Here is a 19,056-nt window from a genome sequence, read left to right as displayed (position 1 = left end):
GGCTTTTATCAAGCTACCCATGCTGGTAATACAGGTAATTCTCCGGTAGTACTTTTTCATTAAATCATGCATCCCACAGGTCTTGGTTACCCAATTTATCACAGATTTGTCTGTCAGAAATGGAACATCCATGAGAAAAAGCTGCCGACGAGATTGAGAGAGATCCTCCGGAGCACTTGGAAAATCACTGCGTTTCCTCACATGCCAGGGCCCTCCAGAATATCCAGCTTTGTTCAGTGAAGTTTCCCAAAACCCTAGGTAACAATCTGCCTTATGAGCCTTGCATGGCCAAACCCATAAAGAATTATTAGTAGACATTTTCAAGGTTTTTGCACTGAAAGTGAAATGGTAATTAATTCTCTTAATTGAACGATCATTCATTAGCTTTTTACTGAATAGCATTCTCAATCTTGAAAGTTACTGCCATGTCTTCAATTTCCCTTTTCAAGGTAAGACTAATAACAAGCCTGTAAGTCTGCAGCACAGTACAGCACATATTGGGTGCAGTTTTTCCATTTAGATTCTTCAATTACAAGCAACTGCAGCAAAAAAAAATGCATATTTTACTAGCTAGTATTACATTTTGGCAGATCATAATTAAATTATTCCTTAGAAGCAGCACTCAGTGCTTAAGAAGAAGGATTACACTGAATAACAGGGCTAATATTTTAACTCAATTAGCATGTTATTTTTCAATAAAAAGGTATACACTACTGTATTTCCTTCTTCTATAGGTAATATCAGCTATAAAACAGAAATACTGCAACTTTTTTTTCTGGTAACACGCGTAATTTTGTAACAAAGTTTGTACGCTTTGTATATTTTTGAAATGGATGAAAACATGTGACATATTATATTTATAAAAATATAATCTTATTTTACACTCTTGCAAGCATGGAATATTTCAATTCTATAAAAGACTGCCAGAGACTACGCTTTACTATATCTAAAAATGCCTGAGCATTCCATGGTAAGGCAAGAATTTTTCTTTTATGTCTTTTGTTCTGTACTGTTCTGAGTTTGATTTATAGTATTGGTTGGGACAGAAGTGATTTTTGGATGAAAGAGTTGCATCTAGTTGCAATGGAAGTAAGGGATCTTCTCCATGGAAACTGTCTGCTAAATATGCTCAGATGACTTATTTATCAGATTCTTCAATATAGTATTTCAATTTTACGGGATTATATTTTCCTGTAATTTTTCACTAATAATTTAAAAATGACATCAACATATAAATGTCTGAATTTCTGGAGATAATCAAGTTGTGTCATTTCAATATAAATTTCTAACATATTTCAGGGTCATGTCCTTGATTGTTCAAAGTAGCTACTCAGGTTCTTTTAAGGTAAATTACAGCACATATGGACATCCAATAGGATTAGGGAAAGGTCATTTTGATTTCATAGGGCAAGACAAAAAGAAAACTACAGAGACACACTGTGCTATAGCCAGTTGGGGAGATGAAAATTATATAGTACAAAGGAACAAATAAGTAAAAGACTGAAGGATTAAGATAAAAAAATAAGATCAATGAGTTACATAAGGAGGTATTAGTAAACGGATATAAAATTCTAGTGAGTCACATGAAATACCTTATGTTCCTTTTGTGAAGATCACCTGGCGAATGTTTTTAACTATTAAGTACTGAAAGGTACAACATATTTCCAAACAGAAAATAACAGTAGATTTCTACACAAGTTTAATGGAACTCTAAGTTAAAATTAAAATTCTTACACTTGCCATTATGTTAAGAATGACCTTTCCTGAGCATTACAGAATTAGTCACATTAGAAGCAACAGAGAATGCTGCCAATATCATCACCTGAATGCTAGACCTGCTATGTCATATAATATCATAATTCTTATTTACTTCCAGATAAACTGAAGTTATAAATCCTTTAAATTCACTCTATATTCTTACATTATATAAAAAAGCAACTAACAGAGAATTAATGATTTCAATTCTGGATTCAGTAAACCAGAAATGCATTATGGATCCAAATAGCACAAATCAAGCTCCTAGTGAAACTGGAAAGCCTGGGGCTTGCCAATGAGCAAAAACCACACGGTTTAGGAGGACTAATTGCCAACTACCATGGCTAAACTTCTGACAAATCTTTTCAAATAGGACAACAGTTGAATTTAGATACAGGTGACCTAGAAGTGAGCAGTAAACTCCCTCCCAATTTATTTTCAGTCTTTATTATATGAAGCTTCAACAGGAGAAATTCTGTTTTCATCTTGAGGAAAAAAGTTAATGATGATGTAGTCACATATTGGAATGGTTACCCAGAGATGATGTGGAGACCCCATTAAGGTACCGAAAGTTTAAGTGGACAAGGATCTGAACAACCTCTTCTGAGCCGGCCTTGCTTTGAATAGAGATGGTGGACTTCCAGAAAGCACTCTGAACAAAAATTATTCTGTATTTCTATGAACTATATAGATAAAAACAAACAAACAAATAAAACCTTCTTGTAGATCAAAATGTAATGCAAACTGTAATTCACTAACAATGAAGATGAAAGTTCACAGCGTATACCTAAGTAAAGGCTCCACAGCTGGGAAGTATTAAAAAAAAAAAAAACCAAGTAATTTTACTTCTCTACAATTCCAAAGACAGACACAAAAGAAAATTTTCAAAGCAACACCAGCACTCCATAGGGGAAGCAGGAGAATACAGCAGGACAAGACAAGCCAGGACTCTTGAAATTGTTAGGAATGGCCCAGTGAATGGCCTAGAAAATCTGATTTCAGCCATCATTTACAAACTCAAGCTGGCAACCTTTTAGTACTGTAACATAAGAGATTTTTTTTTGTTCCTCTGCATCTCTCATCTAAATGAATTGCATGCGACTTCATAAAGGATAACAACTGTAATAAGAAAACTGAAAAGCTTTAAAATACTGGAAGAAACAATAAAATGTATTTTGCACAGAAGCTTTTGATCTCCCCTGCCCCCTTTTTAGTAGAAGTTCAAAAAAAGCTTTACACTCTGGACACCAAGATGGCAGGATCATTTAAATTCTTTTTAAGTATAAATTTTCTGACCTTCACCATGTTGAGGCATGGCTATTTATACTTCTGCATCAATTCCATGCATTCAAGACATATTAAAAGAAATCAAATCCATAAACTTTACTGACCCTTTTCTGCTGCTTAGTTCATTAATGCTGAAACATATTAATCTAACAAATAAGTGGGTGATTACCTCTTGAAGAACCCTCTTCATTTTCAGAAGCAATGTCTTGACAGCCGTGCAGTCTTGGAGCATCAATCTGAAGGGCAGAGACTCAATGCCTCCACCTTCTTCCAGACCAGTGAAAGGCCACTCCACAGATGGGCTGCCAGCCAGCTGGCTGACACGAGGGTACCTGGCTTCTCCTTGCTCCACCTCCTTTGACAGCTTCAAGGATAGATTCCTTGTGAAAGAAAACAGAAAGGTCAACACTAAAATATGAAAAATAACTAATAATTTGGCGGGTGGTAATTCCTCTGAGCTTAAAGACACTTAAACATTTGCTTTTAAAGCCCACTAGCATGAACAGCCTTTATAACATACATGTAGTCATATGGTGCTAGCAATAAAATACACATTTATACAAGGACCATATTCTACAGGAATTCAAACCATGTTCTAGCTCACGCCCTACAAAAGAAAGTAATTTTCTTAAAACAAAATATCCTATGGGCAAAACTTCTACAGGTCTGTTTTATCTCAGTTGAGCTTTACAAAAAAATGAATCTGTCATTAACTTTCAGAAGCTAAATCAAATCACAATCTTCCATGTTCTTTGGCTTAGAAACAAAAGAAAACTGAAAAAAAAAAAATACTCCCTTCAGGGCTGGCCCAGTGACATAAGATGAACCTGCTATTGTATAAAATGGAATATTGAATTTAATTCATCTGCACTCACTCTTAGGTTTAACTACTGCTAAAGCTATATAAGCAGAACATGAAACAAAACAACAGTAAGTTGTGGCTGAGAATCCATTAAAGACACAGAAAGATTTTGATGGACTTTAAAGGTAATGAAAGACCATTACTTTGCTGCATACAAACTATCTTTCTTTAATAACAGAACAAGTTATCTAACCATTTTTCCCATTATGAAATCATACTAAATTAACTCAGCACAATTAAAGATATAGCATAAGCAGTGAAGAAAATTACAATTATTATTAATTTAAAATATTGTTCCAATTTACTGTTCCATTTGAATTTTTATGCAACACAAAACTGATTCTGTCGTAGTTTGGAAGGACAAAGAACATTTTCCCACATTAGATTTTCCTTAGCTTTGGTTTCATAGGATCCACAGAGAAAACCAGATTAATGCAATTTCTTAGGAGAAACAATTCCCACTATCATACTAAAAAACTTGGAAATTAGGACATTATAACTATCTTTTATATATGGTTCATTTTTGTATTTTGAAAGTATGCAATAAGCAGTAAATAAAACATGTTAGATCAAGCAATCTCTTTGGTACCACAGAGATCACACACATGGACAGATCCTCATGCTGGCCAATGGAACTAAAATTTCAGGCACATCGAGACTCATAAAACAACAAAATTTAGTCTGTTTTAATTTTAAAATGCACTGAAACATCTTTGAGTGCAGCATTTTGCATCCTTTAAAATATAAATATGAGGTGATGGTAAAGTTGCTTTTGATGGAAGGATATTAAACCATTGCTGTTTTATAGCTTTTAAACAAGACCCAGGTATAAATCATGCAAAGAAAAACAACTTATGAAACGCAAGTATCATAACACAGACCACTTTTAAAGCTTTATAAAAGAAGCCATATTCAAACTATTGGAATCTACACTTACGTAAGATTTCTGTATCCAGAAAAGCCAATTATTTAAATTAAAATGAAACAACAAGGTTCTCTTTTTTCCCCACCCAGCACCTGCAGACTAGAAGATATATTATTCTTTAGAACATTCTGTACATTCACTTCCTAAGTCTCACTGAAGTTTCATCTTCCTCATATTCCTCTACAGGCATTCTATGTGGGTCCCACCCTGGCCCTGAGAAAGGACCAATTTAACATATACTGGCTCCCAAGAGGAGTCTTTTACTGCCCATTATCAGGGAGAACAACCTGGTATCACAGCCATGCCCTGCTCCCCAGTGAGGAGGAAATAAGCAGCATTCTTGGAAAACTATCTTCCCCTCTGGAAGAGATACATTGTTTATGTGTAAGCTATAGATGAACTGGAAATATGGCAATTCTGAATTTCAAATAAAGACAATATTTTCAGTTACTTCAGTGGGCTTCATATTGCTATCACACTGCTCAACACACAAAACTACCATTCTTTCAGACACAGAACCTTGCACTAAACTATGAAAAGCACTGTAATAACATATTACCACTCACAGTCTTAAGAGTTTAAAATCTGACTCAACTGTTTCTTGAAAATGGTAACTCAGAGTTCGATGGTATACAGAGAGCATTCAGATTATACAGTCCTTGCTGATAGTTCAGAGGCACTTTAACTGATCTGTGACAGAAAAAGTCTGCACTCTCTGATACAACTCATTCTACTTGCTGCAGAAAAAAAAAAAAAAGAAGCTGATTTAAACTTCATTCCAGAAATGGTATTTCATCAAGTTCATTATTAACAGCATCTAGGTGGTCTGTTACATTATTATTACGATAATCCACTGCAATTCATCTCAAAGCAGCAATAGACATTTAGAAAGGGAAATAAAAAAACAGCCCAATTCTTCCTAAATAAGAAGTTTCACTTTATTAATAAAACATCTCAGCCTCTGAAGTTTGAATAGGGCTGGTTGCTTCACTGGTAGTGCAGGAGCTCGTTACAAATGGCCAGATCCCTCTATCTTCCTAACATGCATTCATTGTAATATAAACATTTCACAGGCAAACACTGTCTGTGATAAACTTCTTAAGTCCTTGGAAAAAAGCCTCAAAAGGTCTATTTTAATGGCCAAAGCAATGTATTTCCTGTAAGTGACAACATTAACTACATAATATTATCAACGTACAGTATTTCAGAAAAGCAATTTGGCCACTTTTCAATACATGGCTACAGCCTGAGCTCTAAATTCACCTGCCATATGCTCAGGCTAAGTTCCCACTTTAACAAAATCACACCTGAGAATGTTCGAAGCACTGGAAGTTTCAAAATGCTTCTGAAATGGCTTGACCCAACCCTATTACCACTCTTCCCAATGATTCCCTGGTATGGTTTGATTGTCACTACAGGTAAATTGGATGGTTCCACTCCATTCCGGAGGATGTCAGTGGTGCAGATGTGCACTCAAGTACCATCCCATATAATAGAGGTCACCTCAAACCCCTGAGCACTGCAACGGAGCTGTGAATGATAACAGAGAAAAGGACACAATGTTAGTAGAATTGCTGCCATCATAAGGTCAGAAAACCCACAGAAATCCACAGACTTGTTACAAGTCTGTAAATATTAAATATGGTGAAAACTTGTGCAACTCAACAGTACTTCATACCTTGGACCGGCTGGCTTGTTTCTTATATATCTGGACATATCCACTGAGCACCACAAATCTACTCCCTCATTTCTAATTGATACAAAGAATTAGAAGCTACAATATCCACAGCCAGTAAAATGGTAGTGCCATCAAGGCAGATTTCTATATCAAAAGTAGTTTTTATTGAAATAGAATGCTAGCATTAAAATAATCAATCAGTGGCTTTCAGCATTTAATAGCCTCCATCAATCCAATGTAAACACATGTTAACTGAGTAATAGACACAGTTATGCACAGTTGTGCAGATCCTTTGAAAGCTCCTTTCCCCTAGGAAGGTAGAACAAAACCCATTTTCTTATACTAAAGAATTCTTAAAGGGTTTTATTTAAAAAAAAATAGGAAAAAAGGGGAAAGAAAAGAGGAAAAAGGAAAGAACGGAAAAAGGAAAGAACGGAAAAAGGAAAGAACGGAAAAAAGGGGGGGGTCAAAGACATGGATTTGCAGCTTGAGCTTGTTTAAGTCATTCTTCCCTTCTTACTGATCCTCAGATCAATGATTTGAAGAGCTTATGGTAATTTGAACTTCACTTTACATAAAGATCCGCAGATTATGTGGACTTTAATCTTCTTAGTTTTCATCAGCAGTGCTCAAGATGTTGCTAAATCATAATTAGCCTAAACTAATACAATTGGTTCCCCTGAGTCTGCTTCTCTTGGTATCAGCTTAACAGAGGAGAACCCATGTAACACTGTTGGCATCAGGAAGGCTCTGAAAGCCGAGCAGAAGACCCCAGACTACATGAGTAGAGCTGAACACACCTTCTTTCTTCCCTGAGGGCTTATCTTCTAAAGCAGGGTCTTAGAAAAAGCTGTAAATCTCTAATCTGCAGTGTTTAAGTGCGCAGCTGTGTGTGTATATATTCATAAAGATACCATGTATGTACACACATGTATTTTTATAGCTATATATATATATAGTTGTAGAAGTCATACATATACTTATATATAAACACAAAAATTTGGTCTTTGCAAATTTAAAAAAAAAACAAGTAGTTCTTATTTGTCCATAACTTGGCCCATCTTTTTATATTAGAAGGAAGATGTTTTTAGTTTCATACAGAGGTTATGTCCTGAAATCCTATTTCATATTAATCTAGAAAGCCTTCAATCCATACTTCTTTCTCCCATCCAGAATTTTCTTTTTCCTCACTAACAGTAAATAGGTTTTCCTCTTTCAGAAAAATAATTAATTACTATTTTGATAAATATCCCTCAGCTGGACCACGTAAGACATGTAAGCGCAATTGCTTCTGATTTTTAGAGGAAAAGCTGCCTACCTCAAATACTTCCAAAATTCAGTTTGAAGCACTCTGTGGCTCTCCTAAAATAAAGTACATTATCCATGAAACCCTACTATCATCTCATACTGAATCTTAATCTCCGAGTGATCTCCTACTAATCTCATCTAGTGAAGAGACATGTTCTGTCACAAACAGTTCACAACTGAAATACAGGGACATATTTTGGAAAAAAACAAAGGCTCCTCACCATATTTAGCAGAATTAAGGCACAGACATTAAAAAGCATCTTACTAAGTACTACAGTGAACATATAAAATAATGTCCTGCTAGGTGCCTAAATGTCCTCAAGACCTAGTCAGGGAGGATAAAAAAATTGGCAAACTCCTCACTCAGATCCGAAAACACAAGCTTTGCAATAGTAAGATAGAAAGCTAACCAGAACTTAAACATTTGGCTCATTACCCTTATTAGCATTCTTTGGTATCAAAATTTCTACCTCTAACTCACACAATTTCTCAACATTGCTTCTGTTCTAACAGAAACTGCTTCAGAAGTTGTAGGGATAATATCTCGGAATCTTGTACATCAGTATGTCATAAGGTACTCGTTGTTTGACATTTTACAGCTTGTAGAGCTGTGTATCCTACATTGATGCTATGATTTTTCAAGGTCAGCCTTTCAGAGAAATGATGTCCAGTATCTGTCACTATCAAACTCTCTACCCACACACAAGCATGCACACAAACTCTAATGGCCAGTGCTACTCTAAGTTAAGAGACTGTCAACCTTTTCCATTAAAACTGCTTTTCTTTCCAAGGTTTATATCACAGTCATAAAGACATCCTTTGGGTTAGAACATGGTGATCAAAAATACAGAATCAAATCTTATTTAAAAAAGGTTAAAAAGTTTTTAAAAGCCCTCCATCTTTCAGCAGCTGGTAAAGTACAGCTCTTAAGGGCCTGTCAAGCATTTCTTTCCTTTCTCTAAACTCCACAGGAGTTAAGAGCTCTGTTTATATCCCCTGATCTAGCACACAACACTTCAAACTTCATCCCTTTTCTTCCTCCTGGAACCTATTAGGAAAACTTAAACCTAAAAAAATAAAATCAGATAACGCAATGAATAATCAGATAATGTTCAAAAAATAGCTACTTGGAAAAGACCAGTGGGGCCTTTTCACTTTCAGCTGTAACAGTGTAGTAGTAAGTAAAGCATTAAAAACAAACCAGCAGAAGTAAATGAAACTGGCTTGGCACTGAGACTTTGGTAGCTTCAGTCTTTTTAAATTCCTCCCCACCCCCCTCCCCCCCCCCCCCAAAAAAAAAAAACAAGTCAGCAGGAGATCATTCTTGAAACCATTTTACAACTATTAATTAACACTATGTCTCTGTTCAGGATATTAAAAAAAAAAAAAAAAAGTTGCCTATTCCTGTCCATGGCAGGGGAGTTGGAACTGGATGATCTTTAAACTCTCCTCCAACCCTGTGATTCTTTTCTTTGGACAAAGGATACATCTCCCTGCAGACATTGCAGTGTTTGTAAAAACTACACACTTCTGACTGCATGCTGCCTCAGCACAGACTAAAGCTGAAGACACTTGGTGCTCTCTCCAAGTCTCACTCCAAATGCACTCCACACAATGGGATCACCTCAGCTGACCTGGGACTAGAACCACAACATTTTGATGTAATCTATTAACAGCAGGCACTGAAACATGTCCAGAAAACTTGATACTACTGAGATAAAATGGGGAAAAATAAGGCAGAAATCAGTTTTGTCACTGTCACCTTCTAGATCTCAACAACACTGCTCTTCACCTTTGCTCTAAATGCTGCAGTCTTTCCTTTAGAAAATGTGCAGATGCAATATTAAACTTTAAAGCTTTTACTAGGTTTAAAAGAAAACCCCTGTAAAATCACAATGGATATTGGATTTTATGACTGCCTTCCAAGAAGCACAAGCAGTACACTTCTTTCATTCAGTTACCAAACTAGGTTTCATTACATAAAAACAAATTGTCAAATGCTTCCTACTATACGTAGTATTTTTTACTATCAAAACTTTATGAAATCCTGATAAAAATTATGTGCATTTTAAATGAAAGAAGGAAAAGGCAAGCAACCTTCTGTGCTCAATAAGAAGGTATTGAACTGTTAGTATAGGCTTTAGTGGGAAGATAGGTATGCTAATAGGAAAGGTTATATTTGCTTAGTACCAAGTAGAATTCATAGACATGGGTAAGACAGACAAAGATAGACTTCCAGTCAGACCAGAAAATTAAGTGGAAAACTCATATACTTTTTAAAGGAGACAAGCCACTCACTTCAAGACCTATCTGAATTGGTTTTTAAATACCTGGGAAGCACCTAATCATATTAGCACTGCCTCACCAAAGATATTATCTTTTGATGAGCTATTAAGCATTAAAAACACTTCTGTGGAGCAAGCAAGCAATTCATTATAGCTTGTGTTGGCCACAAGGTTCATCTGAGATGCATAACAGATTTTAAAAACGTCCAATTAATATTTACTAAAATACTTTCAGCATTCTGCTGTATTTCCCTATATCCCAAATCCTGCCTGTCTTCCCCTCAATCAGGTGACTCAGGGAACTTTTCCTGGATTGGATTCACTTATAGAAATGTCTAAGTTTCTAACCTTGCCAGGGCTTAAAACCAGATACAGACATCTAAATAATCATCCTACAGGTTATCACACTACAGGCACAGACATTCCTCCATTAGCAAAAATGCCCATGCCTACAGGATTAGATGGCAAAGACTCAGAGCAAGAATAAAATGTCAGAGGAGCTGAGCAGGTAAGGGATGCCCTGTACAACATTTAGGTAGTTAAAACTGTGTGGGTGTTCAGGAAAGCCCAACTAGTAACCCTAAAATTTAGCACTAACCCTGTATTTTCATATAGTGAAATATAAAGTCAGTAAAAGAACATTATCTCCAAAATACTCACTAATTACTAACACAGCTTTCTGAGTGATGGTATCTTTCAATACTCTTCAATGGAATCCATACAATGGACTTTTATTTTGGTGAAAATATATGATGAAACCAATGTATCTGTTCTCCCTTCCCTCTAGCAGTTTTAGAATAAGGAGTATGTTGCATCTAAATTCAGAGGATACCATCCACCTATGGTACGTAGCAAATATAAATATGTCAGGAGGAAACTGCAACTTTAAAACCCGTCCTTTTTCATTATCATATATAACAGTTGGAACCTAATGTTAATAGTAAAAGAGCTTTTATGCTAAATCCTCCTTTATGACCAATAAATTAAAGCATGTAATGGATTCAGGAACAAAATTTATAAAGAAATCCAGACCATGTGTGTAACTACATATCCATTCTTGAAGATACCAATCTACAAGCATTTTTTTCAAGGTTATATAGTGTTCTTCTTAAAAGTTTTTGGGGGACATTATGGAAGCATGATCCACACAAAAGTAACAAAACAACCCAAGAATTCCAGCACCAGTGCTAGTTTATTGCTTCAGTGAAAACAGCTCACATTCCATCATCTTGAAATAAAAAAGTCTGAGAGCTTCACAAACACAAAGATTTCTGAGAAACCACTCACCTTCCAAAGGCTCAAAATCTCTCCTCCTCCCCTGAACACCGCACAGCTCCAGATACCAACTTACAAAAACTGCCCCTAGCACAAACAGAGGCCAATAACTTAAGAAAAATTCCCAGCTACATACAGGGATGAAAGCCTTTATGTTGTGAGACCCCCGTGTTGTTTCCTTGGGAGGGTCCTCTCAAGCAACCAGAGGGCTGAAATTAACAGAGAATGGTTTCACTTACAAGGCAGGTGTTTCAATGTCTGCACTTGGAACCTAATTAGTGAAATTAAGCCTTGCAACAGCACATGGTCAATTTTTTAAACAAAGGCATTCGAGACCAAACAAAAAGAAAGCAATAAACTAATTAATGTGTAAATTAATCTAATTGCTTTGTTCTCACATGACATTCTCAATCACTAAGTGCCACAGCAGAAACATGTTATTTTATCATCTGATGAAATTAGCCCACATACAGATTAATTTAACTTTGCCAGTATGGCCCTTCCGTATTTTTATTTCTGATTGTAAATAACTCATTAAAAATAATCAGAATATTTAATTTCATTTGACTAGAGCACTGCAGTAGTGCTTCCATACTGTTCTTTTACAGAAGAAAACATTTCTTGTCCCTTTTCTCCTCCACAATGTGGCCTCCTGTGAAAAAGGAAATCTAATGAATTGTCAAACTGAGGCCAGAGACAGATGAAAAAGACAATGGCTTTTGGTTTGGTTGACTGTGAAGGACCTCTGAATCCACTGAAATATCTCTAAATATTTATTTGTACACCAGCACAGAGGAGGAAATAAGCATGCTAAAACTTCAATACTAACTCAGCTCTTCATGCTTACAATATTTTTGTTCTGATACAACACCGCTTGACAGGTAAGTGCCTACAAACCATGTCCCATCAGAAGCTTCATTCTCTCTGCAATGACTCCTGTCTCGCTTCATTCTGAGGGCATCAGGTCTACTGTCTTTTAACACTGGGTTTTGAGACTGCCATACTGAAATTCAATGCTTATTTCAGCTGTTTACTGTCTGGTTGCTACATTCTCTAGTTTGGGGACTCTGCTTGATATACCTGATTATACGGGGTTACTGCAACAGCTTCTAGTTTACAGAGCCAGTTTGCAGATTAAGACTGAGAATAACATGAAGAGGAATACTGTACAAAACTATGCAAGTTTAGAAAAGCTGCACCTCACTGAAAACATACAGCCCATGATTTCAGTTTGATGTCTGATGTCTGAATCCTTTTACACTGCACATTTTCAAATTTTAAGCAGTAAATGACAGCTCTATTTGGAACACATTTTCTCTTAATTTAACATTACTGTGATAACTTGTGCCATTAATTTATTAAAGCTTGCAACAAATATGATAATAAAAAACACACTTGTAAAAGTTGCTGTAAGTTATTAAAAATTTAGTATGATTATTAATTTATAATAGAATTTGTAGCATTTCTTCTGTGAAACACTAAATGTACATTAAATAATAGCATAATTAATACTTTTAGTTACTGATTTTGCCAGGAGAGCAGCCTTAATAATTGTTGGAGTGTATGTTAACACTTGCTGTCTGTAGCTCCACTTAGACTGAGATTAAAACTGGACTTGCCAACTCATTTATTTTCAAGACGCCTCACAGTATGACTCCAGCTTTTGGAATAAATTCCATTTTTAAAAATAAAATGCACAAAATGTTAATTTCTGGCCCACACTGTTGCCAGATATAGCATGACATTTTGATCTAAGCTCACCCTATAAATTTTGGATGCAGAAGAAAAAGCACTCAAAAGATACACCTGTGCACATACAGACACTGTACAGTCTGTGAGGTTGAATACTGCTTGACTTATGAGTCTGAACCTTTTGTGGCAAGGGCATTCTCCTGCCTTTGCTTTCAGGGACCAGAGATCCATCAGCCACTTGGACTGGCATGCATATTACTGGTTAGGCTGTTGTGCCCTGAATGTAATACAGCAAACCTGAAGGACAAGCTAGGATGTGAGTGTATTAATAGGAAATATGTTGTAAAACTACACATTGGACACAGACAGAGAAGAAAAGAAGAGCCACAACTCATGGTCAAAGCGGTAAAGGAAGGATGAACAAAAAAGTTGCCTGCTATTATCTGAATGCTGTGGTTTTTTCTTTGTTTATTTGACTTGAGCCACTTTTGATTGTCACAGATTGATTTGGGCTATAAGGAACAACTAGAAGTTATGTATGCCAATACCCCTGCAATGCGCAGGACCATCTTCAACTAGATCAGGTTGCTCAGAGCCCCACCCACCCAGCCTGACCTTGAATGTTTCCATTCAAGGGATGGGACATCCATCAGCTCTGTAGGCAGCTGTTCCAGTGCCTCACCACCCTTATTCTAAAACACTTCTTCCTTCTATGTATCATTATATGTTGTCCTATCACAACAGATCCTGCTAAAAAGTCTGTCTCACTTTTCTTACAGGAACTCTTGATGTTGAAAAAAAAATAGATAAATCACTAGCACGCACTTAAAGACACAGTTCTTAGGCCCCAAAAACCCAAATGGCATGTCTTTCAGGCTGCATCAAACCAGTTACGAATATTTTTACCACGTAACCTAAAGCTCTTCTTACTGCTTGTAACAGCAAGTTGGTGCTGTGATCAAATCTTCAGACAGGAAATAGTGCACTGAAGTCCTATGGAATGCAGAATGTATATTTTTAGTCACTTCTTTGAGTGGCCAGGAATTATTCTTATTCCTCTGAGGCAATATCGAACAGTAGGGATATCTGTCCTTGAAATTTTTTATTCCATCTCACTTGTTTGGTCTGCTAGTGTACCTACAGCCTGTGTACCTGCATTTCCCACACTTAACATCTGTTAGCAACTTCCCAGAACTGCTAAGGAGCTGTTTCCACAAACCAAGGAGATTCTCTCCTTACATACACACCCAACAAGCTTCCAGATTTCCCCTGAAGGGTTCCATGCAGGCAGCACAATAAACTGACACAATTAAGCATGGTCAAAGTACACTGACAACATAATGACTGATCATCAGTAGTATGAGAGTTTCAACAAAACTCTAAGCATAATCCATAAGTGTTCCTCCCTCCCAACAGAACTACTGTCCATCTTTTGCTGAAATACATTTTTAGCTTGGCCAGGGTCATAGAGCAAAACATAAAGTTTGCCAGCAAAACCTAGCAGCAGAGAATTAAGCAAATAAGCTTTCCCTTAGAGACATTTTTATTAGTTCTAGAAGCAGCATTTTGAAATTTCAGTGCCATTTTTCAGACTAAATGAACCCTGATGGGCTGAAGCCGGCATTTCTTCTACACAACATCATTTATCAAGTTTTTTTGTTTCATTTTCAAGAACAAATGCAATGTTGGAAAAAATCCAAAGAAACAGAATGCCAAGATCAGATCATAGATTAAACAAAAATCTCTTCTAAATTACTAAATCCTGTAATATTACTAATTACTTTTAGAAAACAGAAAATACATTAATAAATAATTAACCTAATGCAGATTGTTCTCACCTGAATAAAGGCTGTCACAAGAATAACTAAGAGATGAGTGAAGCAAGTCATTTAAATACAGGCGAAAGCCCTAAGTTAGATGACTAACACTTTTATCCATGTGCCAGAAAACAGAGATTAAATAGTTCAAACCTACTGGACCTCTGACTGGCATTTGTAAAACTCTCAGTGAAAGGTAGGAGATCTTTACTCTTCCTCCTCAGGATAAGCTAGTGGAGTTTTTAACATGCAAAATTTGGTACATGCATGGTACAAGCCATGTTCTCTTGCAATAATAAAGAGGGGGAAAAAATGTGGAAATGTAAAGCTGATGCAACAGGAATATTAACTTCATTTTTAGAACAAATGAAGTGAGGATAACCAAAGAAATAACTGCAATTCTCATGTCTTTAAGTGAAAGAGCAGACTTTGTATTTTCCAAATTGTGATCAGCTCACTACCAACAGGGAGGAACCCTGTGGATCCTACAAGGACAATTAAGTTATACAAAAATAAATGATCATCCCTTCAGAACACAAGCCAGAGAATTCACTTGCACATTTACTGCAGACACTGCAGTATCAATATAACTGTTGAGGCATCCACTGAAACAAATAAAAGTTGTAAGGAAGATAATTTTAGCTGGTGTATCTTTATTAGCCTCTACCACTCTTTGTTTTCATCCTGCTTGGCTGACTGAGACAACGGGTAATGTTATCTGTGCAGACAACATTTTTCCCCACAACATCATCTAAAACAACAGGCTGAGCATTCTATACTTAATTACTTTATTTTCAATTGTTTCTGTGCTACAAGTTTTTTAGAAAAAAAAAGTCTGGCATTTAGTTGGCTTTAAATTCCAGTATATCAACACTCAGTGGGTAACTACAGTTATAAATGGCAAGGATTAACAGAAGTGATAAAATAGCAATTCCACACCTTGACTGATATATTTACATCTATCTCTTTATATCTATCTTCATCTCTGAAAACAGTGAAAACTGTGAAAGTTTAGAAAATACATAAATTCGCTTTATTAAAAAATTCCAGTATTTAACCAACTAAACCAAATCACAAGTGTTTTTGTTTACAGCCCATAAGATTATCAACAGAAATAGGTGCAAAATGAGTATTAGAGATGTCTGTTAGCTGGAAGTTCTGTCACTTTGTGAGTACCTGTACATGCTCTTGCTTTTATTCTTGAAATTGACAGCAAAAACAATGAAAGCTTGGCTAAGTGCACTGCTTATTTCAGACACATAAGTTAAAGACATAAATCTATTTGCCACTGAAATACAAATTTCTCTTTCTAAACTAGGAAAAATCTCTTCAAGTTTTTGAACAGCACAGTGTCCAGTTTAAAAGAAGAAATTTAGAAGCATCAATTACAAATAATACCTGGGGCTACTGCTCTTATATGAAAAATATTTGCCATCTTAATACCATAACATAGGCAAGAATTCTACTTTATATCACTGCTTAAGTTCGCACATTTTATCATCACACTAAACTACTCCTTGAATATGAAAACAAAGTACTGAGCCTCTCATTAGCACTATTGGCTACAGTGGCAGTAATTTTAAGGCAGTCCTACATCCAAATGCTGGTAATAACACATCTTGAGAAGCTTTTAGAGAGGAAGAAAAATAATGTAGAGTAACATATAAGGAGGTACTGTTGAAGGACATCCTCTTCCCGGCCTGGAGGATACTATTTTACCTATGTTCCTGCAGTCTATCTCTGTGCATGTTCCAGCTAAGAATGAGATCAAAAGCAATTTCATATTCTGCTGAGGCATTTCAGAGCTTATCACACTATTTGTGCAACTTCTGCTGTGGTCTCTCCCGACTTTCTCCACTGAATTTCAAGTTTCAACATCTAAGTGGAAAAAAAGTCCATTTTCAGGTAACTTGCTGTCAGTATTTGAGTGACAAAGCAGAGTTTAAAAGGGGAACTTTTGAAAAAAGTCTTCTACTAAAAAAACTGAAGAGTAGGGCAGCTCTTGTACTGGGATCTGTAGGGCCCATCACTACCAGAACAGGTTAGCTTGGTCAAGTGTTGCTCAAGCATTTACCCTGGTGTTAAAGGCACAATGGACCTGGCAATGCCAAACCCAACACTGCAGAACATCATGAACAGAAGTGTATTTTGCCTCCCTCCATTTTGTGGTTGTAGAAATCAGGATGAAGTTTTAGATATGTAAAAAGAGCTCCATGTAGCAGACTGCTGGTCTTTAGCTGATGTGACAACGACTACTACTGATGAAGGGAACATTTGAGATGAAAAAACAACTTTCACTTATGATGTGAAGGTGTGAATGTTATCCAAACTACTTCACTGGATTTGCTTGGATTTACTGCATGAGGTAATTAATGCTGTTTCTTGACTGATTCAAGATTCCTAGCATAGGTGTACAAACTGCACTTAGGTTGGGGAGAGCAGGAGGAAGCTCTCAGCCACAGAATCGATGCAGGGGCTCAGGTGAAAACAGGCAGAACAAGTGAAAAACTACATATAATCAAAAGTACTACCTTCCTCAAGGACATGTGTGTTAAAGCAAAGGGTATAAAAGAAAAAATATCTCCTCATTTTGTGCTGCTAATCCCCCAAACTATCCTTTGAAGCATATTCCAGTAATGCCAGACAGATGGCAAAGAGTGATTTCGGTGGTTCCAGGTGAAGACACCTGGTCAAAGCCTTATTATTAGTCTCCTTGATTCTACCAAAGACATTCAAGAACAATTCTCCTTGTTACTGTTTTCTAAGATTTCTTTATACTTCCCCCATTGCACTTGCTTGCAAGAGACAACTCCTTGCAAATGGGCAAAGAGGTTTCTGCATTGCAACTCATTTGGGCAATACAATCATAAGAAAAAAGAAATATTGTTTGAAAACCTAAATGACATTTTTTCCTGCTCTTTAGGGAGGGCTGCTTGGAAGCAAAGAAGGGCAAAAAAGTGTATTTTTTTGCTGCCTGAATGCAATAAACAGGAAGTCCTACTTCTATTCTTGATATTCTTTCTAAACTGTTATTGCTCTGTTTTGAAAATCTTACCAAGCATCAAAGCCCAAGAGCCACACCAGATTACCAATCCACTACTCATCACTGCTTCCCAGTAGCAGTAATGATTGGAAAGACAAATAAACATCAAGACAGGCATTTCAAAATGAAGTGAAGCTGAAATAAAACCTTCACTGAAGCACTAGTAAATAAATAAATACAATATGAACCAGATCTAGAAAAGAAAAATCAATAACTGAGTATGAAATTTACAGTAAGAGCAATTTGACACAGAGAATGACAGCTCTGAAGAGCAACAGAAAGAAAGTGCAAACATGTACAGTATCTGGAGTACCCAGTGATGAGAGGCAAGTCATGTAACACTCACATCTGCACCTTATTTTATCACTCGGGACAATCCAAAATCCAGAAAGAGGAAACGACAACCCAGTTTTACCAACTACATGCCCTAGTCCCGCAGTCGAAGCACATCTAAGTGACAGGACAAAGGAGACCAAATATAAGTATTTTAAGCTCCACTTCAGTTTAGCATCACCTGTGATATTATATAGCTCCAAGCAGACTGACTGTGAACTACGAGGTAAGCATACAGCTGCAGGCAAGTCCTGACTGACAGCCAAGAATCATTGTCACCCACACACAGATGAAAATCTCAGGCACAGATTATGTTTTTCATCAAAACTGACTTAAGCAGGGTCGTATTTGAACCCCAGCTGGCACCTAAGCACCAAGCTTAACCCCCCACCAGTTGGACAGGGGAGATAATTAAGAGTCCAAGTGAAAAAAACCTTATCGGTTGAGCTAAAGACAGTTTAATGGGTAAAGCAAAAAATGTGCACACAAGCAAAACAAAACAAAGCAGGAATTCATTCAATGCAGGTGTTCAGCCATTCCCAGGAAAGCAGGGTTCCATCACATGCAATGGTGACTTGGGAAGCAAAACACCATCACTTCAAACATCTCCACTTCCTCCTCCTTCCCCTGGCTTTATCTGCTGAGCAGATGCCAAATGGTCTGGGATATCCCCTTGCTCAGTTAGGGTCACCTGTCCTGGCTATGTCCCCTCCCAGCTCCTAGGGCACCCTTACCCCCTCACACCCTTTCCAGCACAAATCCAAACATAGCCCCAAACCAGCCCCAAACCAACTAA

General features: G+C 36.7%; 1 protein-coding gene across 5 annotated transcripts in view; it reads right to left on the bottom strand.

Moving 5' to 3' along the window:
* The window catches only part of CCSER1 (coiled-coil serine rich protein 1), a 607,763-nt gene that overhangs the window by 358,697 nt on the left and 230,010 nt on the right, over window positions 1-19,056 (bottom strand). For all 5 annotated transcript variants that reach the window (XM_053976370.1, XM_053976371.1, XM_053976374.1 and 2 more), the window contains exon 6: window positions 3,212-3,422. In XM_053976370.1, coding sequence (XP_053832345.1) covers window positions 3,212-3,422 — 211 coding nt within the window. The remainder of the gene's footprint in view (window positions 1-3,211; window positions 3,423-19,056) is intronic.

Source organism: Vidua macroura, chromosome 4 (genome assembly GCF_024509145.1).
Source record: "Vidua macroura isolate BioBank_ID:100142 chromosome 4, ASM2450914v1, whole genome shotgun sequence".
NCBI classification, from domain to species: domain Eukaryota; kingdom Metazoa; phylum Chordata; class Aves; order Passeriformes; family Viduidae; genus Vidua; species Vidua macroura.
The sequence above is the reverse complement of the archived record's forward strand: the minus strand, read 5'-3'. Positions and strand labels throughout refer to the sequence as shown.